The 24,941-nt window shown below is 41.4% G+C and overlaps 3 protein-coding genes across 3 annotated transcripts in view; 1 reads left to right on the forward strand and 2 right to left on the reverse strand.

The window, feature by feature from the left end:
- Nucleotides 1-1,904, forward strand: part of mterf2 (mitochondrial transcription termination factor 2) — a 3,112-nt gene extending 1,208 nt beyond the window's left edge. Inside the window, exon 2 of the mRNA XM_019894297.1 lies at nucleotides 150-1,904. Coding sequence (XP_019749856.1) covers nucleotides 179-1,306 — 1,128 coding nt within the window. The 5' untranslated portion in view covers nucleotides 150-178 and the 3' untranslated portion in view covers nucleotides 1,307-1,904. The remainder of the gene's footprint in view (nucleotides 1-149) is intronic.
- Nucleotides 1,905-9,849: 7,945 nt separating this feature from the next.
- LOC109530461 (dihydrofolate reductase) lies at nucleotides 9,850-14,269 on the reverse strand. Its single transcript, XM_019894222.1, has 6 exons — nucleotides 14,018-14,269; nucleotides 12,692-12,741; nucleotides 12,029-12,134; nucleotides 11,765-11,891; nucleotides 11,277-11,392; nucleotides 9,850-10,454 (listed from the first exon to the last, which is right to left on the reverse strand). Exons 1-6 carry the CDS (start codon nucleotides 14,221-14,223, stop codon nucleotides 10,337-10,339), a joined length of 723 nt encoding a protein of 240 aa, XP_019749781.1. The 5' UTR covers nucleotides 14,224-14,269; the 3' UTR covers nucleotides 9,850-10,336.
- Nucleotides 14,270-14,421: 152 nt separating this feature from the next.
- cry1b (cryptochrome circadian regulator 1b) lies at nucleotides 14,422-24,817 on the reverse strand. Its single transcript, XM_019894221.1, has 11 exons — nucleotides 24,124-24,817; nucleotides 22,821-22,929; nucleotides 21,429-21,571; nucleotides 21,152-21,336; nucleotides 19,262-19,350; nucleotides 18,713-18,853; nucleotides 18,320-18,631; nucleotides 18,083-18,234; nucleotides 17,422-17,624; nucleotides 16,915-17,049; nucleotides 14,422-16,073 (listed from the first exon to the last, which is right to left on the reverse strand). The coding sequence occupies exons 1-11, from the start codon at nucleotides 24,279-24,281 to the stop codon at nucleotides 15,976-15,978; spliced, it is 1,725 nt and encodes a 574-aa protein (XP_019749780.1). The 5' UTR covers nucleotides 24,282-24,817; the 3' UTR covers nucleotides 14,422-15,975.
- Nucleotides 24,818-24,941: the final 124 nt, after the last annotated feature.

Below are 24,941 nucleotides of genomic sequence, written 5' to 3' on the forward strand. Positions count from 1 at the left end.
ACATAGGTTATTTCTTTTGTTCACTGCTTTCGAAGTTGAGCGATTTTTCCAAACTGTGTTATATATCCAAAACAGTGAGGTAATGTTTGTTAAGGGGTCACAAAGGTGTTATTAAGAATCTCTCTAAAGTTTCTTCTCCTGCTTCATAGGTGATCAAGACAAAGCCTTACTTTCATCAATGCTGCGCCTCATCTCCGCATCACTGTGCCTTCAGTGCCACCGTGTGACATATTTATCTTCAACCTTCAGACCATGTGGGACACTCAGCTCAGCAGAGAACCAGCAAACTGTGGAGGCTCTGTATGGCCTTTCTGTCGACATCCAAAAGGTGAGAAAGCTTAAAGGATGGGTCCTGCAACAGAGCCCATCTTACACAAAGGAGGTTGCAGACTTATTGAAGGACCTGGGTGCCTCAGGGACCATAATTTCTCAGATTTTAACGGTTTACCCTGAGGCTGTACTCTGCAATCCAGACCAAACACTTGCACAGAAAGTGCTCTGGCTGTCAGTGTGTCCCAACCAGAAAGAGCTGGTTGGTATCATCGAGAAATTCCCAGCCTCCTTTTTCACGTCCTCAAGTCACCATGACAACCAGCGCAACAACATCACTTACCTTCAAAGCTTAAACCTCAACAAGCGTATGATAACCAAGCTCATGGCCAGTGCCCCGCAGAGCTTCAGTCGTCCAGTAGAGCAGAACAAGGAGATGGTTCACAGCCTCCAGCAGACCTACCAGGACCTCGGAGGAGATGAGGCCAACATGAAGATCTGGCTTCAGAAGCTGTTGAGCCAGAACCCCTTTGTACTCCTGAAACCACCCGAAGTCCTTAGACAGAATATGCTCTTCCTGCAAGACAGAGGTTTCAGCACAGCGGAGCTCCTCTACCTGCTCTCCAAACTGAAGGGCTTTGTTATTGAGCTGAACCCGGACAGCATGCGCCATACCCTGAACTACTCTCAGGACACCTTGGGGTGCTCGGAGACAGAGCTGCGAGACATCATTGTCCGCTGTCCAGCGTTACTCTACTACCCTGAAGATATTCTGGCTGAACGCTTCCAAGGGCTCCTCCGCGCCGGAATCAGTATGCATCAAATTACGCAAACCCCGACTGTGCTGGAACTGACTACACAAATTGTTAATTATCGCATCCAGAGACTGAAGTCACGCGGTTACGATGTAAGGACTGCTAGCCTGGATGTTCTTAATGGTACAAAGAAGGACTTTGAGGTGAATTATGGGAAACTTCAGCTATGCAGACAGCGACCTCTTTTTAACCCCGTTGCTCCTTTAAAAGGAGATGACTAACAAACATTTAACAGACATTTGCTATACCAGCCTCTGACACCGTCAGAAAGGTATTCGTTGAACAACAGGTTTAGTTCTGGAGTTGGGTAAGAGGTGCAAATAAAAGTGCACAAATTGTGGCCCCTTCATGAAACCAAATAAGCTTGAAAAAAAAGAGAATAATTTAAAACCTTGTTTACCATTCTTTGAAACTCGGTCTTCCTCAAAGTGCTGTATCTTAAACGTGAGTTACACTTGAAAAAAATTAAACTTGGAACACTTTGATCTGTTCTACAGTAATGTAATTCTAAAGTTGTCTCAGTACCTTATTTAGTCCTAGCCATGGGATGTTTGCAACACAATGTGAGCTTGAGAATGACTGACCTTTAAGATGCAAAGAACATATCATGAGAGGATTGTGGAAAAACAAGTGGGCAAACATATTGGGACAACTGCCTGTATTTACTAGTCAATAGTACAAAAGAATATTGTACTGTGTGCTCTTCAGCAAGCTCCCTACCATCTTAGTTCAGGGCTGCAGGCCCTTCATTTGCATCGCATATAATGAGCGTCAATTCAATTTCCCCATGAACCATTAAAATGAGTCCAATTGAAAAAATAAATCAATGAAACCGTCATTATAACTGTTAATACAAGTTCCGATGTGTAAAAACCTTGGTAAGATGGAGATAAAAGGCCCTATTGCGTGTCTTATCAAGGAGTGTATCAATATACATTTTGTTTCATTATGTTTTAAAAATGAAGTGGAGTTCTGGCGGTGCGAGGTTGGCCGCTTCATTTTCGTTTCAGTGCGGATCCAGTAGCTCTGAAGTTGGTAATCCATAACAAGATCGTGTTTCGACCTGGTACGGGATCCTGTCTACCAAGATTGAAGTGCAAACGGAACGGAACGCTCGTTGTGTTGCAGTTACAGATTCGTTTGTTTTGATAAACATTTCCACAATGAAAGCGCATGCTCACCAGTCCAATTCATGGCAGCAACTGAAAAAGAAACGAAAAACAATGGCAGTATAAGGAAACAAAGCAAAATGGCATTAGGTGAAAAAAAATGGCATTATCTATACTTTTCGAAAATAAAAACACTTTTTTGTTTCTTTACTTTATTTGCCTTTTATTTAACCTACAAATGTGTCAGATCATTTTGCCTGACCCTGTATTTGTCTACGCGGAATATCCACGTGAATGTTTTTGTGGTGCTTCAAACTAAAAACCAGTGTGGTCATCAAGGATTAGTGTTTTTTATTTTTTTTTGCTGATGAAAATTTACGTTGAAAAAAAACCCAACCATCTAGTGCAGGGGTGGCCAACCAGTCAGAGACTAAGAGCCAATTTTTTGACTGTGTTACTGCAAAGAGACACACACACACACGACTCGACGTATTGGGCACCCCTACCCTAAAAACAGGTAATTCGCTGACTAGCTTAGCACCTAGTGCCGATGTCTGCGCACGAGCGGTGATTCAGTCCTCTGATTGGTTGCCCTCTATGTCAATCAAGTAATGGGATCGATGATAGGCTGATGTAATAATAATAATACATTTTATTTATAAGCGCCTTTCAAAATACCCAAGGACACTTTACAATCAAAAAGAGCAATAAAACCACAGATAAAATTATAAATAATAAAAAGCGACAAGTTTAAACTGTATATGCAATTTTAAATAGGTGGGTTTTGAGATGAGTTTTGAATGTAGGAAGAGAGTCAATATTTCAGTCAATATGTAGTACGTTCTGTGTATTAAGCACCGTTGTTTGAATGGCAGCGCCATCGCCGAGGTGTTTTCGACAATTGTCATGTGAAAGCCTAGGAGCCGCATGGAACCAGCCAAAGAGCCGCATGCGGCTCACAAGGCGCAGGTTGGCCACCCTTGCTCTAGTGTGAAATCAGATACTGTATGTGTGATAGCATTGTCTGTCAAAGTGCTGCCACTGACAAAATCAAATTGAGCCCCTCTTCACATTAAATTTGCATACGCTGAATTATGCCTTTGTCAAATGTGTGGCCGAGTTTCAAGGAAAACAAACAAACCTTTTTATTTACAGCCTGTGCAAATGTCTCATTTTACCACAATCTTCTTGGCAGAACAGCTGTTTCCCTCCGGCAAGCAGTCAAACAGTTTCATTGTTACTTACAGATGGGGACACTTTATTATGACCCACTTCACCTGGAAAATGTTCATTATCGTTTTAAACCAGAGCACATAATGAGATGACGAAAAGTTGTCTTGATTTGAGTTGGAAATGCTTTTGTGTCACCTTCATTCAGTGAGGTGAGTTTCGAAGGTGTCTATGCAAAGAGGGACTGCAACTGTTTTGAATTCATTTGAAAACACATGCACCCATGTTTTAGCTTGTGAGTTAGGAAAGGTTGAGTTCTTTCTGAGTAAACAAGTGGGACGTTCTCTGTCATACAGTGTGCTATTGTTTTTGTAACCAGCCAAATCCCTTAAAACATGTCGGAGAGCTTTTGTTTTCCACCTAATGAGCAAAGAAAGAAAGCAAGGACTTGAATGTCCGGAGTGGGGGCGGAGCAAGAAGAAAACATACGTTAACAACTTCCACTCCCCATCTGCTGCCGTCGTCATCACTCAGCATGACTGTGTAGTCATGGTGATAGCCGCTGGGCAGATAATGAAAAAGTGAGTAGTGCATCTGGTGATAATGCATGTGAGCTCAGCAGATGGATGCTTGAATAGGAATCATATTGAGACCATTCACAACAGCAAAGCCTCAAGGGGGCCTGGGTGATGCTTCACATCGACCCATCAGCTGACTAATTTTACACATCCTTTATTTTGTCATGTTGCTCGGTTGAAGCGTCTGTTGTACACTCGTGGCAAGTAATACAAACATATCATCATCAATGTAGTATATTCTTTAATAAATATAAAAAGAAATGAACCGTGTTGTTGTCATTCAGCCTCATTTTATATGAACAGTTGTTATTTATGTTTACCACAACTGCATACTCAGACCTGCTACATCTCATTTGATGAGACCCAATCCAAGTGATGTGACATAAAAATTGCCTTCAGAAATAGAATTTTGAAATGTTTAACTATATATTTATTTTTGTGGGGACACCTGATTCAGGGGCACCATGGCGAAATAGCAGTCTGCCTCATCCTCATGTGATATTGATTTGAATCCCTGCTGGAACATCCTTGCACGCACGCATGCAAGGCTTTTCTTCCACCTTTCGAAACCTCAGACTAAATTGTCATAGATGTACGTGTACAGCAAACGTGATTGTGAATGCGCATTTGTGCCCTGTGAGTTTAAATATTGGACAAGCCTCTCTGTATGATGCTTTGGAGTCCTAAACCAATACAAATTGTGATTAGAATAATAAACTGTGTTCATGAGAATCTTTTCGCGACAACATGAAAACTCAGCATTATGATACCGTTTTTGAAAAAGCTGGTTACTTGGTTTGAAAACCCCCCACACACACACTTCCTGTGTGGGCTTTGCATGTTCTCCTCGTGTCTGCATGGGGTTTTTTCCGGATATTCCAGTTTCCTCCCACATTCCAAAAACATGCCTGGCAGGTTCATGGAACACTCCAAATTGTCTCTCGGTGTGAGTGTGAGCGCAAATGGCTGTTCGTCTCTGTGTGCCCTGCGATTGGATGGCAACCAATTCAGGGTGTCCCCCGCCTACTGCTCGAAGACAGCTGGGATAGGCTCCAGCACACACCGCGACCCTCGTGAGGAGAAGCGGATTAGAAAATGGATGGATGGCTACTTGGTTGTTGGAAATCATGAGCAGTGATAATATTGTGGCCAGTTGGTATATTGTGTCTGGTAAGCCTACAGTAGGTCTTGTACAACTTTGAACAAGCACACAAACCTCACACACAATTATCGTTATCCCTAATCAATGACTACCGGTATTTGGTTCTACTGAGCACATTTTGGAGCTGCCGATGGAGGCAGATGACACAGGACAGGGCATTGGTCAGCTCCAAAGAAGCAAAGCCATCCGTGTTCACTTGTCCTTTGCTGACTGTCCCTCAATGGCAAAGTCGAGCCAGAGAGGTTAATAAGGGTGAGCATAAATTGTCCTTTTTCATTTCCAACATGGCACAGGTTGATATTAGTCGTGCTTCACTTAATGCCGTGATAGGGCATATCTCAACAGAAACAGATGACATCTGCAATTAAAAGCAATGAATTCCAGCTAAAGTGGGACCGTACATGTACTGTGGTAATAAATAACCTCAATTTGAAATCAGTTTAAGTCAATATCTTTCAATGTCATATTTTAAGTATAGTCTTCATTCAAACACTGCAGTAAATGTTATTTCAAAAGTATTGAACCATATGAGGCGGCCCGGTAGTCGAGTGGTTCGCATGTCGACTTCACATTGCAGAGGTACCAGGTTCCATTCCAGCTCCGGCCTTCCTGTGTGAAGTTTGCATGTTCTCCCTGGGCCTGCGTGGGCTTTCTCCGGGTACTCCGGTTTCCTCCCACATTCTAAAAACATGCATGGCAGGCTGATTGAACACTCCAAATTGTCCCTAGATGTGAGTGTGAGTGCGAATGGTTGTTCGTTTCTGTGTGCCCTGCGATTGTCTGGCAACCGGTTCAGGGTGTCCCCCGCCTACTGCCCGAAGACGGCTGGGATAGGCTCCAGCACCCCGCGCGACCCTAGTGAGGATAAAGTGGATCGGAAAATGAATGAATAAATGAACCATATGATGGCTATTGTACTACACTGTACTGTAGAAAGTGGTAGAAAAAAAATAGTCCACCTTTGCAGGTATATCAATCTGCACTCTTGACTTTCTCCAAGAGGTTGGAAGGGTTGTGAGAATTGCTTTCCATTCATGCAGAAAACATTTGTGAGGTCAGATGTCAGTGATGTCGGATGTGATAGCCTCTTCCAGCTCATCTGTGAGCTCAACTCCATTGGAGTTTGATGATGTTGGAACAATAGGATTGTCATACAGGTCTCAGTGAGATGAAGAAATAAAATTAACTCCACATTGATGAACTGATACAAATGAATAGAAATGTGTTTGTGTGGGCTATGTCGTGTATCCTACCGACTGCTGTCAGGCTGCTGAATAAAAAATGAATAAATAAATGAATCATAGAATTATTTAAATGATATGACAACATATGTGAATAGTACTGTGACTATTGTATTATATTGCACTTAATTATTGACCTTATCCATGTTTGTATTTATATTGCACTTAATTGAACTGTGTTTTCTTTTCTCTTCTTTCTACCCACAATCTTGCTGCTGAAGGCTGTAAATTTCCCCAGTGTGGGACAAATAAAGGATATCTAATCTAATCTAAAAACAGCAAAATCCACCCATTTTTAACCTTTTCAGGAGGGGCCATTTTGCCATTTTCTGTCAACTGAAAATGACAGCACAGTTGTGCAGGGCTCGGGTAACAACCAATCACACCCTGTTTTCTGAAGCTAAGCAATGATAGATTGTTACCTGAGCCCAAAACAACTGTTTTTAGTCGACAGCAAGGGGCAAAATGGCCACTCTCTGAGTGGTACAAAAACGGTTGGATTTTACTGCTTAACCCCTATTCCACAAATGCAACATTAATCAGAATGCTGTGTTTAGAGCATGTCGACTTCACATTGCAGAGGTACCAGGTTCCATTCCAGCTCCGGCCTTCCTGTGTGAAGTTTGCATGTTCTCCCTGGGCCTGCGTGGGCTTTCTCCGGGTACTCCGGTTTCCTCCCACATTCTAAAAACATGCATGGCAGGCTGATTGAACACTCCAAATTGTCCCTAGATGTGAGTGTGAGTGCGAATGGTTGTTCGTTTCTGTGTGCCCTGCGATTGTCTGGCAACCGGTTCAGGGTGTCCCCCGCCTACTGCCCGAAGACGGCTGGGATAGGCTCCAGCACCCCGCGCGACCCTAGTGAGGATAAAGTGGATCGGAAAATGAATGAATAAATGAACCATATGATGGCTATTGTACTACACTGTACTGTAGAAAGTGGTAGAAAAAAAATAGTCCACCTTTGCAGGTATATCAATCTGCACTCTTGACTTTCTCCAAGAGGTTGGAAGGGTTGTGAGAATTGCTTTCCATTCATGCAGAAAACATTTGTGAGGTCAGATGTCAGTGATGTCGGATGTGATAGCCTCTTCCAGCTCATCTGTGAGCTCAACTCCATTGGAGTTTGATGATGTTGGAACAATAGGATTGTCATACAGGTCTCAGTGAGATGAAGAAATAAAATTAACTCCACATTGATGAACTGATACAAATGAATAGAAATGTGTTTGTGTGGGCTATGTCGTGTATCCTACCGACTGCTGTCAGGCTGCTGAATAAAAAATGAATAAATAAATGAATCATAGAATTATTTAAATGATATGACAACATATGTGAATAGTACTGTGACTATTGTATTATATTGCACTTAATTATTGACCTTATCCATGTTTGTATTTATATTGCACTTAATTGAACTGTGTTTTCTTTTCTCTTCTTTCTACCCACAATCTTGCTGCTGAAGGCTGTAAATTTCCCCAGTGTGGGACAAATAAAGGATATCTAATCTAATCTAATCTAATCTAATGTTTTCCCGTAGGAACGTGGACCCTAGACTGCATTCTGTCATGCACTTCGGCTCCAACTCCGAGACGATGTAATAAATCACTGGAACAACAGAAAGAAATACACCACTTTTATTTCATATTAATAGTCATTGTTTTAGCACGTTTAAATCAAACACACATAATCCTTAGCAGAGATGTTGCGTATTGACATTTCTTATATTAACAAATGATGATCAGTGTCTTCATAAAAGTGAACATATAACAGCATTATTAAAGGAAATGTGGAAGATTAATTTTTTTCCAAAGCATAGTTTCAAACTGGTCGCCCTTCACATTAATCGGTACCCAAGAAATAACTCTGTTTCAAAACCGTTATGGAGCCTTGGACTAAATGGTGAATGGCTCAAATAAGCTTCATATTCAGTCACTATTAATTCGATTTTCACATACAACTTGGATTAGGTCTGTAATGATAAGTGGACCATGTCTCCTCATCCAAGTACTAACCTCAGCCCAGACCGCCCCACCATGTCTGCTCCAGTCTAACGTCAAAGAAAGCAAATCACCAGGGGATTTGATTTGTCAAAAGCATGCAAGATCCTCAGAAAGAAATGCACTCTTGATAAGCAGATATACTTAAGCACCTGGGAAATGTCTACAATCTGCTGTGTATTCAAACTGCCCTGGACCAGACATTGTGGCATCTCTCAAGCTTTGAAGTCGGAAAATACCTCAATCGAAAGGCCTCCACGCAGTTTGGTCAACTCCAGTCAACTTGGCATTGCTGGACCCAGACTGACCCCCTTGGATGGACATGGGAACTGCAGCTGCAAGCTTTCTATGCAGTTATAACTCTCAATGTATTCCTTGAAATGCAAAATACTGTACTGTTTATGCATGTATGCTTGCATATTGTTTACTGCGCTTATCCTGCTAATTTAGCATTGATGACTCCGCTTGGGCCATCGCCACGAGAACCTTACCAAACTTTGGTTTTCTTGTTTCCAGGTGCCGCCTTTTTTCCTGTAGATTTTTCCTTTTCTTCATCTGCAAACAAATCAAAAGTTCCTTCCGGCTGCTCATCACGCGAGACTCCGCTCCCCAAACGTAAGTGCCGACTTGGCAGCGCACGAAGGCTTCAGTTTGTTGCATACCGCATTTGAATGAACGTGACCAAATTTTGTGCATTTCATAAAAATCCGCCACCGTCACTATACTCCTCATTACCATCTTCTCACGCCTCCTCATTGGACGCCCCATTCCTTCCTGACCTCCCATCCATTTTGATTTGTTTTTGTTTTTGTCATTCACTAAGGCTTGCCGTAGAACAAGAATTTGCAGATTATGTCTTGTTACTGTAGTTAAACATTGTCTAGAGACGTCAATCATGAATAGTGTGTGTGCGTTTGGGTCAAAGTATTAACCTCTACTTTGGTAAAAAAAACTCCCAATTTATTTTATTGTACCTCCCACCCCATGTTTCTCGAGGTTTAACGAGATTTGTCATCATTTCCCCTCATTGGCCCTAGACGTGAGCGGGAGTAATGCAGGCATCTTTCCTGAGCCGCGATTAATTGTCTACACCAGGGGTGTCAAACTCATTTTTGTCGCGGGCCACACTGAAGTGACCGTTTTCCTTGGAGGGCCGTTATAACCGTGAAAGCTTTTAAAGAAGTCAAGAATAATGGTTGATTCAACGATAGTTTAAGTTGCTGTAATGAGGGGTTTGGTAACAAGAAAATGCTTACAATATCTCTCATATTTATTACATATGAGAAGTTGAAATTTTGGTCCAGATTTTAGAGATCATAGTAGAAGTTGACATGTTTGATTTGTTTTCGCGGACCACATAAAATGATGTGGCGGGCCAGATCTGGCCCCCGGGCCTTGAGTTTGACACCTGTGGTCTACACTTTGACGAGGGACCACCCATTCTCGCTACAAGTCCCAACATGAAAGCCATGTATTCATAGCCTCGGAAAGAAAATCGCGACTATGAGCCTTAAAAAGATGGAATTTTATTTTTTGTCAAGGTCCATTGCGGATCTCATTGACCATGTAACCCAGAATGCCAAAGTTTTTGCAGGCAGTCCACGGCGGGGGAAGTGGGGTTTGACAGATATAGAGGGATTACAATGCAGCCCCAAAGATTTGCAAAACTGAGGGTATAGATTCGTAAACTGTGGGTACAGTTGATTGGTCTGAGAGAACAGGTTAAGTAAACCGAGGGAACAGATTCTCAGTGAAGATTATGTTTCTCATAACTTAGAATCAGGGGGGCGCCATCCAAACCACTATTAAAATTTGTGAAACAGAATGACCAGGGTGTGACATACTCTTGTGCAAACAGTCAATTACCCACAACAGTACAGCATTTTTTTTTGTTTTCATTACAGTCAGAACTAATACAAAACATTTGGGTATAAAAACTGGAATACTGCCGAAGTTTTACAGTGATCTTACGATAGCAAAACATAAAACATTTAATTGTCGTTCAAAACATTCTCTTCATTTCTTCTATGTGCATCATTCCGCTTGAATACCTGGAATTGATATTTAATGCCATTCTCCTCGTGGATTCCACTTGGGACTCCAGCAAATCTTATTTGGAGACGAAAAAAGAAGAAAAGTAACCAATATATGCAGCCTATAAGAAAAATCAATAGCGTTACGGTTTCTTGAACACAGCAAGTGGCCTTAAATTACACAATGAAAACTTAACTCTGCGGGCTACATGATGACCCGAGATGGAATATTTCACTCACTTTAAGGGTGAAGGTAAGGTACCCCAAAATATTACATGTTTTCACCAACTACTTTTAATCGTGCTTGTCCTTATTCGGGTCACAGGTTAGCTGGGATGTGTCCCACCTGATTTTGGTTGAGAGGCAAAGTACATCCTGGACTGGTCAGCAGCCAATTGCAGGGCACGCACACTCTTCCAAAAAAAGCTAATTCATGACGTTATCAAACTGACGTCTTCACCTTATTTCGTTTCACAGCCGCTTGACTTGATTGACCGAATTCAACTACCGCAACTTTACCACAGATGGAGTGCATGAAATGATTGATTGATTGATTGATTGATTGATTGATTTATTTATTATGAAGACAATTGACTTAGAATTTTAAAGTCATTCATAACTACTTTATATTAGAGTACGACATGTCATCCACCCACATCACTTTGGCATTTTCTATACCGCTTGTCCTGTTAAGGATCCCAGCTGACGTCAGAGTAAAGCACACTACACCCTGGACTGGCCACCAGTCAATCACACAACAACTGCTCACATTTGAGTGGGATTCGACAGACGGGTACATAAAAAGTAAAACCTGTACATCTAAATGGAACAAGTAGTTATTTGTGTATTCATGGGGAGAAAGAAGAGTAGAAGAACAAAAGTGTATGAGGATATGCACCTTTCTTGCTTTTTGAAAACTTGTGGATCCATCTCAGGGAAGAAGACATCACACTCAAATTCAGCCATGATATCCGTCAGGAACACTAAATCACACCAGGGATGATCCAGTGCATCCTGTTGAAAGAAAGAGAGAGACAGAGAGAGAGAGAGAGAGAGATCCATTTTCTAATCCGCCTATCCTCACAAGGGTCGCGGCCATGTTGGAGTCTACCCCAGCTGTCTTTGGTACACCCTGAATTGGTTGCCAGCCAATCGCAGGGCACACATAGATGAACAACCATTTGCGCTCAAAGTCACACCTAGGGACTATATATACAGTATATATATATATCATTATGTTCCACATACAGCACATTTGACAATAAAGTTGTACTTGACTTGACTTGATATATATGTTTGGCTGGAAGGTTTTTGAGACATCAAGAAGGGAATTGTGTCCAGCAACAACTGGATAGAACCCGGCTCGCCGTTAACCATAAAATGTACCTTGTAGACCCGAGTGCCTCCAACAACCCAAATGGTCTCAATCAAGTCTGCAAGCGGGTACTGTGCAGCCATAAGGACAGCACTCTTCAGGTCCTGACACAGAAAATGGGCATAATCTGGAACTGTCCTGTGAGACAGATGTAAAGGGAGTGAGACTGGAGGTATAGTAAATGAGTAGATGACAACAATGAATAATGACTGCCACCAATGTCCATCTCGATCATATGTGGTCTCTTCTCTTAGCGAAGGAGAAATTGCACTCACGCCAGTGTTTCACTCAGGACTGCATTCAAAACATTAGCCATTGGGAACATAGTTTGAGGGTTGGAGAACCAGCACAGTTTGCCCCACACCAACATATTAAACTTTCCTGTAAAAATAATAAAAATAAATATAAGCATTTGACCTGATCAGTGTCCATCACAGGCCTAACTATAAAACGTTAAGTAAAAACTTTTTTTATTTTAATTTAAATCAGGCATTCTATTTCTAATTTTTGGAATATATGCGAAGAGGAAATTCTGATATTGATATGTCTTCTAATGTTTGACATTTCTACAGAAAGAGTACATTTGTGATCTAGTTTACGGAAGAAATAGTTAATATTTAAAATTGAGGATCATACTGTCCAGTTAAAATCACACTGTACAACGGACACCAATTCATTAAAATATATGAAGGATGCATTTCATGAATTAATTTTTTTTTAAATGACAGTAAACTAATTATTGGATCACAGAAAACAGTACTTGCCATTCGACACAATCGACCTGTCCATCCGATCCATCGAATTGAAAGTGACACTAACCCTTTTAGTAAGTGTACAAGGTACTAGAAGTGTAAACGTAACATTTTTACATAGCCATGCAGGAAGGTATCTAGTTCCGGACACTTCAGTTCAGAATTGTAGATTGAAGTTGACATTACCTGGTTTGGAGACTTGTGTAACACTGCGGAGAAAGTACTGGAATTCAGATCTGCAAAAAAAATAGAAAACAAGTCAGTCTTCAGAAGCTTCACATTTGTTCCCTGCAAACATGTCACTGATCTATATATGGTGATATATTCCATTTTAAAATGGGAAAATGAGCATTTTCAACCAGTATGTGGTTTTAGTTGTAATTTGTAAAACATGCACACATACGTACAACTTGGTTGTGACTTCATAAAACAATGCCCCCACACAACAGGAACAATGTAACTGGAGAAAATGTGGAAATGATACAACGCTAGTTAGTCCACAATTATTGTGACTTAGAACATCCAGAAATTGGCTTTCAACTTAAAATGATCATCTTAACCCTCATGTTTTTTTTCCTTCATTGAATGTGAGAGGAAACGCACGACAAAGTATTTTATGAGTAAGGACTGATCTTTAGACGTTGATGGGAACATTGTGATTTGCACATCTGCCTCTGGGTACCCAAGTTTCCTCCCACATCCCAAAAATCATGCTCCTTAGGTAATTGAAAACTCGAAATTGCCCTGAGGTGAATGATTGTTAATGGATGCTCTGCAACTAGCAACAGGTGCAGGGTGAACCCCACATCTAGCTCTAAGTCTGGGAGCGAGATGTCCAGTTACATACAACATTGATGAGGATAAACAGTATAGAAAATGGATGGATGCATTGTTATTTTATAACACTGTACTTTAAAATACAATATGCAGTATTTCAGCACAACCTGTTTTACTGGTACAGTGGATTTTAGGCCTTTGAGAGTGTTGTTTGTTTTACAGTTGTTTTGTGTTTTTTTAGTTTGCAAGCGTTTTTTTTTCTTTTTCGTTCAGCATTCCTGTGTTTGCGGCGTTTGGCGGTTTGCGCCGCGTTTGCCCCTGCGGGTGTCCGTACATTACAACTACGATAATGAGCATCCCTTTCTGATAGTGTCGATTAAAACCTTCTACTGTATTTGCTCTGCAGCTCTTGGACTGGGTCATGAAACGCCCAGGCTGTCTTTGATCTGATTGGTGTATCTCTGGACAAGTTTATCCAGTAATCTATAACAAAACAGTTTTGAGGTTTATCATAAACGTGTAATCGAATGAAGCAATAGACGTGACTTGTTGCATTATTTTCACTTTGTACGTTCCAATGAACGTCACTTCGATTGTAATTTATATTTTAAAGTATTATCTGTGGGCGGCCTCACAATATTTGTGCATCACATGGCTTCAACAAGCACTAACGCCTGGTTTTAATGGGCCGTAAAGTGTTTAAAAAGTGTTTTGTCTGAGCAGAAAGAGACTTACGGTAGATTCCAGGGCAGTGTGCCATTTTTTCCGATGCCCCTTTCTTTGCACACAGCTGCGATGACGCGTACGGGTTTCTTCTGCACTTTCCGGTGACCGTCTTCCATATCCAAAAACCCACACCAGTCCCCACTAGAAGCTTGGATCTCGATCAGATCTTTATCTACCGGATGAGTGAACTCTTCTTGACACCGCCCACTGAGCATGAGTTGCTATTGGGTTGGTTGTCATGTGTGTTTTGTGTCGCGTGTACAAAGAAGCGTTGGAGCATGCGCCTTTCCGATTTTGTGGGCGCACACCTCTGCATAATTACCGCGTCTCCGAGGCAGCAACTCGCATGTAAAATGACTCAGTGACTAAACTGACAAAGATGACTGATTAAAACACAACAGCTTTTGACTTAGATATCACAATGTTGCTTTATTTCCAAAACAGGTTATATCTGGTCATTCTTTACTAAAAAAAAAAAAACAAAAAACCCATCACAAAACAGCAACGCTTGGTAATGAGGAGGTACAGTACTTACAAAAGGAGTTCAGAACCCCCAAATATACACTTAAAAAAAACTGAGCAACTACTGTATTTACATGTGTGATCCCACCATCTCAGTCAGTTTCTTTGAGGTTTTGAACATTTCATATTCTTCATAACATTAAACATACATTAGCATGCTTTATATATATATATATATATTTGGATTTGATACTGTCATTTTCAATCAGATACCGAATCGAAAAAAAATATCTTGGGACAGACTCAATTTGCTTGTGTAAATAAGATGAAGGAATTCCGTACAGTTCAACAGCAATACAAAGAAAAATCTCCTAAAAGACACTGTCTGAATTACTCTTGTTCAGGGTTGTTGCACAAACCCAATTTCAATTAAGTTGGGACGCTGTTTTCAACATAAATAAAAACGCAATACAATGATTTGCAAAACATGTTCAACGTGTAGTTGAGTGAATACACGACAAAACACAGGTGTCAATGCATAGGCAACTTACATCCGTGACGGCATCAGTAATGATAAAAGGTACATACAGGTTTTGGAGTAACTTAATAGTCTGCCATCCAAGCAATGTCTTATTCATCATTACATCAAGCAAGAATGGGAAAGAAATTCACCTAGAAAGCTTCAACGATGAGTGTCCTCAGTTCCCAAATGTTTACTGAATGTTGTTAAAAGATGATGCAATACAGTGGTAAAGATGACCCTGTCGCAGCTTTTGCAGAATGTGTTGCAGCCAAAAAGAATCCAAGTTAATGATTGTTTGCTAAAAATAAAGTGTATCAGTTTGAACATTAAATATAATGTCTTTGTGGTGTTCAATTAAATATAGGTTGAAGATGATTTGCTAATCATTGTATTCTGTTTTTATTCATGTTTAGCATAATGCCCCAATGTCATGGGAATTGGGTTTGTATTATACTAAACTCTTATTAGCTTAATGTGTGTGAAACCAATCGGTTATAAATGGTTTGATATTTTACCTCACTCATGGAAGTTGGTTTTTGAATATATCTCATGGTATGTTGACAGTCGTTGGGGTTTAACACTAAAGGCATGACAAGAACTTTTCACTTAGATGTGTAGCTGACCATTTACAAACCAATAGTCCTGTAAGGCGAATGAACACTGCTTCATTGTCTTTTGGCTTTGCAAAAGGTTGGCTTGATAGCCCCTAGAGTACCAACCTTTGTCTGTGGGAAGGCAAAATTCCCAGAATGTCTTATTAGGAGATTGGTTCGTGCTAATAACTGACTGTGCTGGAGTACTTGTGTCTGAAAGGTATTCTTTCAAATTGTCAGTAACGCAGGGATCTGAATCCATGACTCCCCACTGGAACTCCGCCATGGGCAGTTTCAGTTCCAGTAAATTAGAAAGAGCTGAAGGCCCAATGGAGGAGGATGCCATTCAGGCTGACTGAGGGATTCTTTGTATTTTGTCTTTTGCAACACTATTTGCTTGGCCTTAGGGATTTGGAGTTGCTCTTGGCTTGGCTTTCTTCACTCCGTCGCTTCTGCCTTGACCGCCCTTTCTCTGCATTCAAAGCACCTGATGGGAATAAGCACATTACACATGAGCAACAAAGAACATCTGTGTGATATTATCTCTTTTTTTGGTGTGTGCTACAAAAGCACAAGAGGATATGAAGCCCTTTTAGAGAAATAAATGCATGATTGTGGATAAAATCAATATATGCTACTGGAACTCCTCCTGCCTCAAGCTTTTGTTGTTACTGTTTTGCTTTCGACTTAAAAAAGGGCAACTGTGAAGTCATTTTAGAAAATACCAAATGAAATATTTTTATATCAAGTGAAGTAATTAATGAAAGTATGCTTGAAATAGTTTTAGCCCTAAGTATTACTCAGAAGATGGTTTGCCAAGTTTACGTCACACCTGAGGAAACGTCAACAGAAAAATGTTCGATGCAATATTTTCTATGCAGCCCCACAAGTCTAAACACGGAATTCTGATTAATACTGTGTTTGTGGAATTTGAATTAAGCATCAAAGTTCAGCCATTTTCACACACGTCAGGGCGGACATTTTGCTCTTTGATGTCGACTGAAAATGACACCCCAGTTTCTCAGGGCTCAGTTAATGACCAATCATGGCTGAGCTTGCGAATGCCACATGACCAAACTCGGAAAACAGGGGCTTAATTCCAGTGTCTCACAAATACATATCACTCTTTACAGGTTAGCTGAGTGATTAGCATGACTTCTCTGCCTTTTGTCTGCCGTACAGCCTCGTGAAGCTCCTTTGGATCCTCTCCGCGGAAAAAAAATGTAAAAATCTGTGATTCTCAGTTTTAATGACACACAAAGTGCTAATTTTGAGTCTAGTACATAAATTATGTAGCGGGGACACGGTCAACGGTGCAACCACTCTACCTGCTTGAGATGTTCCCTTCTGGATTGATGCGTCTTCTGAGGAGCCTTCTGGCCCTTGACTAGTTCCTGGGTTGACTCCTCCCACATTATCATTTGCCCCGCTGTTGTGATTATGTGGGACTGTTGCCAGCAGACCTGAATGATCAGCAATGCAGCACAACTTTAACCACAAAGTGCAGCACATTTTAACAAGGTTCACTGGACATTCGCATCTAAAATCAATAGGTAATCTACTTGTTTGGAAAATACGCAACACAGTCAGTCATCCATCCATCCGTTTTCTAAAGTGCTTGTCCTCATTGTGAGCTAGAGCGTATAACAGAGTTTAAAGTCTAACATCACTCCTACAATTAAACTTGTATATGCAGATTTGAGATACGCAAATCAAATTGTATATCAGCGCATTCCACACTGTATGGCTGTAATTGTAGAATACTATGACTAGGGCTGAGTGTAATGGAGTTGCTCTTCACAAACATGACATGCAAGTGTGACTGTTGCTCTTACATAGTCCTCTGTAGCAGGAAAGTTGCTGATAAATTTGCTTCATCCGCTCTATGTTGACGCGGCTGGCCTCAGCATGGTTCACCATGGGCTTTGGGTAGTGCACTCCGATGACACACTTGGCAGCCTTCTGTAGTTCCTCTGGGGCATTCCATGGATCGTAGATATATTTGGCTGGAAAGCCTCTCAGGATGGGCAAATAACGCCTAAAATAGGAGATTTTTTAAAAATGTGGTTAAGCTGACAGAATGGTCATTTTGGAATTGCACTGACAGCAAAACTGTACTGGTACGACCGGTAAGTTTAGAATGTAGCAGTGTGTAGGTTGTCAAGAGAATCAGAATCAGAATAATCTTTAATGACCAAGTATGTAGAACACACAAGGAATTTGTCTACGGTAGTACACGCTGCACTAGTATCATCATAAACAAGAAGATGGCCTTGAATGCACTATACAGTAATAGCATCTTGGGAAAAATGGCTTTCTTATATGAACACTGTCTGCATTTTAACAGCATCTTGAAAAAAAATGGCTTTCTTTTGTGAGCTAACAATACAGAGCACCGCTCATCCTTGTGTGAGTGAGTCTGTGCGTGTTAGTGTGTGTCCGCATGTGATGGAAAAGACACACTTACAACCGTAAATTCAGAGAATCTCAACACACCTAATGTAGTCACCGTTGGGGTCTGCACGTCGCCCAAATCCTACAGGACAGTAACAGTGGAAAAATTGCTGGAAAAAGGAACTGCAAGAAAGCCACATCCAACTGCCAGCATTTACACTCCAGTCCGCATCTAACAGCAACTCTTCAAACACCTGCCAGGATGCAGACACGGTCCATTTAGGAATGAAGAAAGGCAGTCTGCCAACAAGCGATTACAAGTGAGCTTTGTGTGCCTACCCTCACGCCTTCTTCCCAGCTGATCCAGAGGTCTCCCCTGGTGAGGAAACAGGCCACAGCGTGTCGGGCCAAATGGTGGATCCAACCCTCCTGCCTCAGCTGGGTCATAATCGCATCTATCCAAGGAAAGCCTGTCCGTCCTTCTGCCCATTTGGCGAGCGCCTCTGGGTTTCGCTCCCAGGGGATCAAGACGCATACAGGGTTTCCCTCCATCTTGTCAAAACACGGGTTGTTGGTAGCGGTCGTGTAGAAAAACTCCCTCCATAGCAGTTGGCCATACAAGGAGAGTGGTGGTGTGCTGTTCTTTTTAACCTATTTGACAGACCAAAGTTTTTTAAAAATCTTTTGCAGTGGAAGGTTCCTTGAAAACAACAACAATAATTCCCCTATTACCTTCATGTACAGGTCAGTAAGCTTGAAATAGAAGAGTCGGCAAGACAGGCATCCAAAGCGAAGGTAGGGGCTGAGGCCTGTAGGAGTTGCCAGGAGCGAGTTGGCGCTCATTCGAGGACGCTCAAAATTTGCGACCCAGGCCTATCAACAGAAGGAAGAAATAGTGCACAAAGGGTTTGCGCCTGCTATCTTGTAGATTCACTGAGAATATTTCAAAAACTATAAATGTTTCCCATTTGTCTCCTCAAGGGCACAAAGAGGGATTTGCCAAACATCAACAATCCTTGAGCAAATGAATAATCCTTCGGAATGTATGACTTTGGAATTGAACTGTATGAGTAAAATTTGAATCTTGCGTGCCGTAATCAGGCTGATGAAGAGAATGGGCAGTCTAAATATTGTCCATAAAATATGGCTATATTTAGTCTCAATATAAAGGAAATCATGAAGAAAAACTGTATGGTTTGTCCACTATTGTAAAATAGAGTGCTTTTGGACATGTGTTGAATAAATTTTCCATAAATCATTTGTCTAGTGTGCTCCATGTACCTTTCTCTCAAGATGTCTCTCTAGTCTCAAGAGGGCTTCTGTTTCTCCACCAGGCCAAACTGCTGTTGTTAGGCCCTCAGTCTCAAAACCTGAGGAAGAGGACAACATGTGCAGTCTAAGTAGAGTCCTGCTGCAGGGTTCACACACCTTTTCCTCGGATACATTTAAACACCGCTGAAGCATTTGTAGCATTAATTAAAATTTTCCAAACTGTTTACAGAGATACTAATTGGAGATGAGCGAGTACACCACTGTCTGCATCTCTATTTGTTGAACCATCTAAATTATCTGTATCCGTGACTGAACTTGGGGTGGGCGGGTCATAAACATGATGTGGCCGTGGTTTAACTTGCATCTGGCGGGGCTTAAATCAGTGCATTTTTGTAAGTCTGAAATTGACTTGGATAGGTCAGAAATTGCCGGCGGCAGGGTGGTCGACTGGTTCGCACGTCCGCCTCACGGTGCACAGGTGCAGAGTTCAATTCTGGCTCCGGCCCTCCTGTGTGGAGTTTGCGTGTTCTCCCCGTGCCTGCGTGGGTTTTCTCCAGGTATTCCGATTTCCTCCCACATTCCAGAAACATGCATGGCAGGTTAATGGAATACGCTAAATTGTCCCTAGGTGTGAGTGTGAGCGCGAATGGTTGTTCATCTATGCCATGCCCTGCGATTGGCTGGCATCCAGTTCAGGGTGTGCCCTGCCTACTGCCCCAAGACAGCTGGGATAGGCTCCAGCACGCCCGCGACCCTTGTGAGGATAAGTGGATTAGAAAGTGGATGGCTAGCTGTTTATTTGACGATTTAGAGAACAGCCTCAAAATTGAAATTCAAATTAGGTTTTTGATCACAAAAGCAAAAGAATCACTTGCAGAACATAGTTTTGCATAGTCTTAACTGTGTATGATTGAATTTTCATCACAACAGTAAAGGAACTATTTACAGAAATGTTTGTTTTCAATAGAAAGTCAAAAATAAAACACAGGCAGTGACCGATGCAACACAAGCCGTATACAGCTCACAAAGTACGTTCCAAAACAAGTTTACCAACAAATTTTAGATAACACACAAATCGAAATAGAGACAAGCTCAGGGAAACTCAATACAGACTGAAGCAACGTGAGCTGGAGTCAAGCCAAGCAAGCACAGAGAGGTCATCAGTCACACTCTGTGTGTGAAAGAATAATGCAGGGCTCCTCTTGCTGGCAAGTCTGCCGAGGGAGGGACGGTTTCTCTGTGTGACTGGTCAATCACAGAGCGTGACAAGTGAATACATTAGTAGTTACCAAATTAGGATTTTTTTTCATTGAGCTGAGTACGGATAATGATGAGATGTACTCGTTTCATGCTTGTACCCGGCAAATATGTATTATCCATGATGGATACTAATCTAAAATGAGTATTCGACTCTTACCGTTTAATTTTGTAAGAGTGATACAAACCCAATTCCAATTAAATTCGGATGTAGTGTTAAAAATAAATAAAAAGAGAATACAATGGTTTGCAAATCATTCAACCTATATTTAATTGAATACAGGTACACAATAAAGGTAAAATATTTAATATTCAAAGTGATTGTCTCTGAATTTTATCGGCAAGCCCGTTCCAAAAAAAAAAAAAAAAAAAAAAAGGAGCATGTGCCAAAAAACTGAGGAAGTTGAGGAAAGCTCATCAAACATCTGTTTGGAACATCTCATAAGTGAACAGGTTACCTGGGAACAGGTGGGTGCCATGGTTAAAAGGAGCTTTCCTGAATTGCTCTGCCATTAACAAGCAAAGATGATGCGAGCTTGTATTCTGTTTTTATTAATGTTTAACACAACGTCTTCAATTCATTCATTGAATTTGTACAAACTATAGCAGAAGCAACAGACATGCATTAGCTCAAAGACTTACCAAGTTCTTCAAGTGACGGCACTGCAAACTTGTCGTCATGGTCATCACTGATGGGTGTTGTGCAATTTTTGAGGACTTGCGTTGTGATAGTCTCTGCCGGAGAGTCCACAGCATCCATGCAACTGATAAGAGCCTGGAAGCGCTTGTATGTGAGAGGAGGCTGACCGCCATTCACTTCTATGATCCTTTAGGGAATGAATTCAACACAACACACCGCATTAAACTCAAACCTGCACATGCAGTTGGAAAGTGACTACACTTGTGTTTCACCACTCACTTGTCTAGATCATAGAGGGTGTGCGAAATCCGCACCATGACCTCAACCCCCGCCTCGGTGGCTAGCTTTTGAATAGCAGCATCCCGTTCCTTGCCAAAAGGCTCCGAGTCATATTCGTAGGACAAATGAGTTATCTGCCATTCCTAAAGAGAAAATGAAATCATATCAAGAATAAATTTGACACTAGACATGTCAAAGTTGACTACAAATTGGGACTGGTTTAATGAACTTGTCTCTGGAGCAATTTATTTTATGTGTCTGTCTAACTTTCCAACTAGGTGTATGAGCATGCCAGACTGGTTTCTGCAAATATTATTTGTTAGGGTTTGTGGCAGAAATGTTTTCTCTGTATATTATATTATATGGTATGTCCAGATGCATTTTTATTTTTTAATCATATTTCTCAACCAATGGGTTGTCGGACGATACATTTTAATAAAGCGCGGGACACTTTTTTTCAAGTGTCAATGGGTGGGATATCTATTCGTCAAGGAGAGCGATACGACTGCACTGGTAGCAGACTCCTCAACTGACACAAAAACTGCAAGGTATCCTTAGATCAAGGGTCACCAACAAAGTGACTGCCGGTACCAGGTAGCCCCCCAATAAGTAGCCAGCAGGTCTCTTCTCGAAATAGCTCTCCAGTTATGGTACATTGTGATTTTCTAGGAATGCTGCAGAAGTGGTCCTTTGAAAATGGGAATGTTGGCAGAGATGTATAGTGTTGCCTTTTGACAATTCCCTCCTCCTAATTATTGTGAGAAATCATCAGTATGATTGATATCTTCTCTTAAGATCAATATTATAAACAACAACATAGAAAGATATAATTGAAAGTAATTTGAGCAAATGTGTTATTTCAGAAGAGTGTCTCAAACTGGTAGTCGTCGGCATTATTCAGTGCCCAAGAAGTAGCTCTCACTTTCAAAAAGGTTGGTGACCACTTCCTAAATTACATAGATTGTAAATGAATCGCTTGCGTGAAGCTTTACAGTTTTCATCTTTTATAACAAGCTGTGCAATGACACATTGCCTGTCATCAATACTGGGGCTTGTGCGGTGTGCGCATGTACGCAATGTCAACATGCAACTTATTTGAATCGTATCGAACCGATCTACCCTGAAAGATATCATTTTTCATTCAAATCGCAACCTGTGTATCACGTTATCAAATCGGCCTTAGGCCCAAGATTCCCATCCCTACTGATTACGCTTGATAGTTGGTTCATTAATCCATCGGAATGTTTGAATATAAAACTAGTGAAGAACAAATCTCTGTGCATCTATCTTATCGTATTCTATATTATCTAGACCCAGATGTGCAAAATAACAAATATTCAATAATACCATTACAATTGCAAATTGTCATCCCGCTGATTCTATCAAACCAACCTTGAATAGTCTGGGGAAGACATCTGTGGGCTGACCTCGAATGACAAAGAGGCGGGAATTGAGTTTACGCAGACTGGCATCTAAGTCCTCCAAGCAATGTAACAAAAACCTGCAAACAAGCAGACAGAATGCGTGTCATATGCAACTCTGTTTCTTCTGTTGAATTGGGTCACATCAACAATGTTATGCCAAAAATAAACAAGTGGGCAGCAAGACTATGTTTTTATTGACACTATTGTTTGCAACAGTCATTTCACAACAAATTTTGGGAACATTTATCGCAGTAGAGATAAGTACGTCTGCAGCCTAAGTTTGCCACCCGTCCCTTCACATATGGAATCGTCCTTTAATTGAGAATTAAATGTTGCGTCCCATATTGAACCAATACGGGATGCGGTTTGTTCCCTATTTTACGCATTGTCCCATGCGTCTGTCACACACAAACATGAACACTGAATTTAACACTAATGAACAAAATAAATGGCAGGAAATATTAAAGACACCAATGTGGTGGACCTGCGAGTGTAGCCTATGTCTGGTGTGTTCTGCTCTGTGCCAAATCCTGTCTGCCTGCATGCAGGCAGCCCAGCCCCTTTGCGTTGCCGCTGCCTGTCATGATCGTATAGCTGTTACAGTACTCTACACAGTACATGCATGTAATACAGGATGCTCAAGTTTACCCGAGTTCAGTCTATTCAACGTTGAACATGTTGACATGCAAGTTTACAAGTGTTTCATTTTTTTCTTCGTCTTAAAGTGAAGATTTGCGCCTCCTAGCGTTCACAGTCAGCTGGCATTAGCTCTAGATGACCAGCGACCCAATGCGGACAAGTGTGATAGAACATGGATGGATGGATGAAATGAATGGTGTGAGTCGCACATCCGGAGGGACGTGGGTTTTGAAACTAGTGGGAGTTAGTTTGTGGAAGCAAGTAAAAAATAGTGGTTAGACTTAGAGAGATACGAGTCTGTTTCCTGGCTCCTGCCTAAGTGTCTCTGAGCAAGACACCGAAGCCATATAATAAATAGTATATAACCGTTGTAATAATAAAGCGAACTGTAATAAAAGTTCGGATGTACCTTGTGTGAAAGAAACCACCTGCAATACTAAGAACGTTCCACGCATGCCCTCGTGTGGCTGAGCAGAATAATTGCTCACCATTATGACAGCTGCCACAGAGTGGTAAACTTGCTGAAATCCAATGGGATATACGTATTAGGCCTGTAGAATGGCCATTCAATTGTCCGAAGTCTTACAACAAAATGACTAAGTTGTCTCAAATGAGTATGTTTGCAAACTTACCTCCACCTATTGATGCCCACGTTTGACGAGCCTGCAAACCAAGGGTCCAGGATGTAGATGCAGCGTAAACTGTGAGCCACCCGAATCGTGTCCCTTAAAGACGGGTTGTCGTGTAGCCTCAGTCCCTTTCGGAACCAGTGGATTGCGTTGGCCACCATATTGAGAGCGCGCTGTAACGTATGTATATTATATACGGTGGAAGGCGGAGCGCGTCCCACAGTTAACAGACGATCAAATCTAACCTACACTGTTTAGGCAGCACAACTGCCTGTATGATGCCTATATAAAGCAAGTCGGTGAACTGGCAAACGTAAATTAGCGCTCGCGCTAAAGTTAACCGAGCTCCATTAATTTCTCCTCACAGTGAATTCTCCGAAGCAGTCGTGGTCGCATGTGGGTAGACAGCAGAAAAGCACAGCATACGAAAAAAACCCCACCAAAACAAACCGTTTCCTGTTAATGGCAGCGACGACGTTGCATATAGAAATGTAATCCCGTCATCTCCTGCCGATTTCTGGAGGCGTACATATATCCTATATACTGTAAAAACTTGTTTCTATATGGTTCCCCGAAGAAGACGTCGTCTAAAACAAGACGTGCACTTAATCTCGCGACCTATTTGTGAAAAAAGGATTGCGCGAGAACGTCTGATGAGCCAAGCAAAGATCTCCTTTCATTGTGTGTCAACATCTCCAACCATTGGAATATTCAGGAAGAAACTGGCGCTGTGATTGGTCAGTCCAGACCGTTATACAACGCTTTCGCTGTCACGTTTCAGTAGTGTGCTTTTTGCGACCTGCTTAGTGTTTACCTATTTT

The sequence above is a fragment of the Hippocampus comes genome, unplaced genomic scaffold (genome assembly GCF_001891065.2).
Source record: "Hippocampus comes isolate QL1 unplaced genomic scaffold, H_comes_QL1_v1.1 scaffold104, whole genome shotgun sequence".
In the NCBI taxonomy this organism is placed as follows: Eukaryota; Metazoa; Chordata; class Actinopteri; order Syngnathiformes; family Syngnathidae; genus Hippocampus; species Hippocampus comes.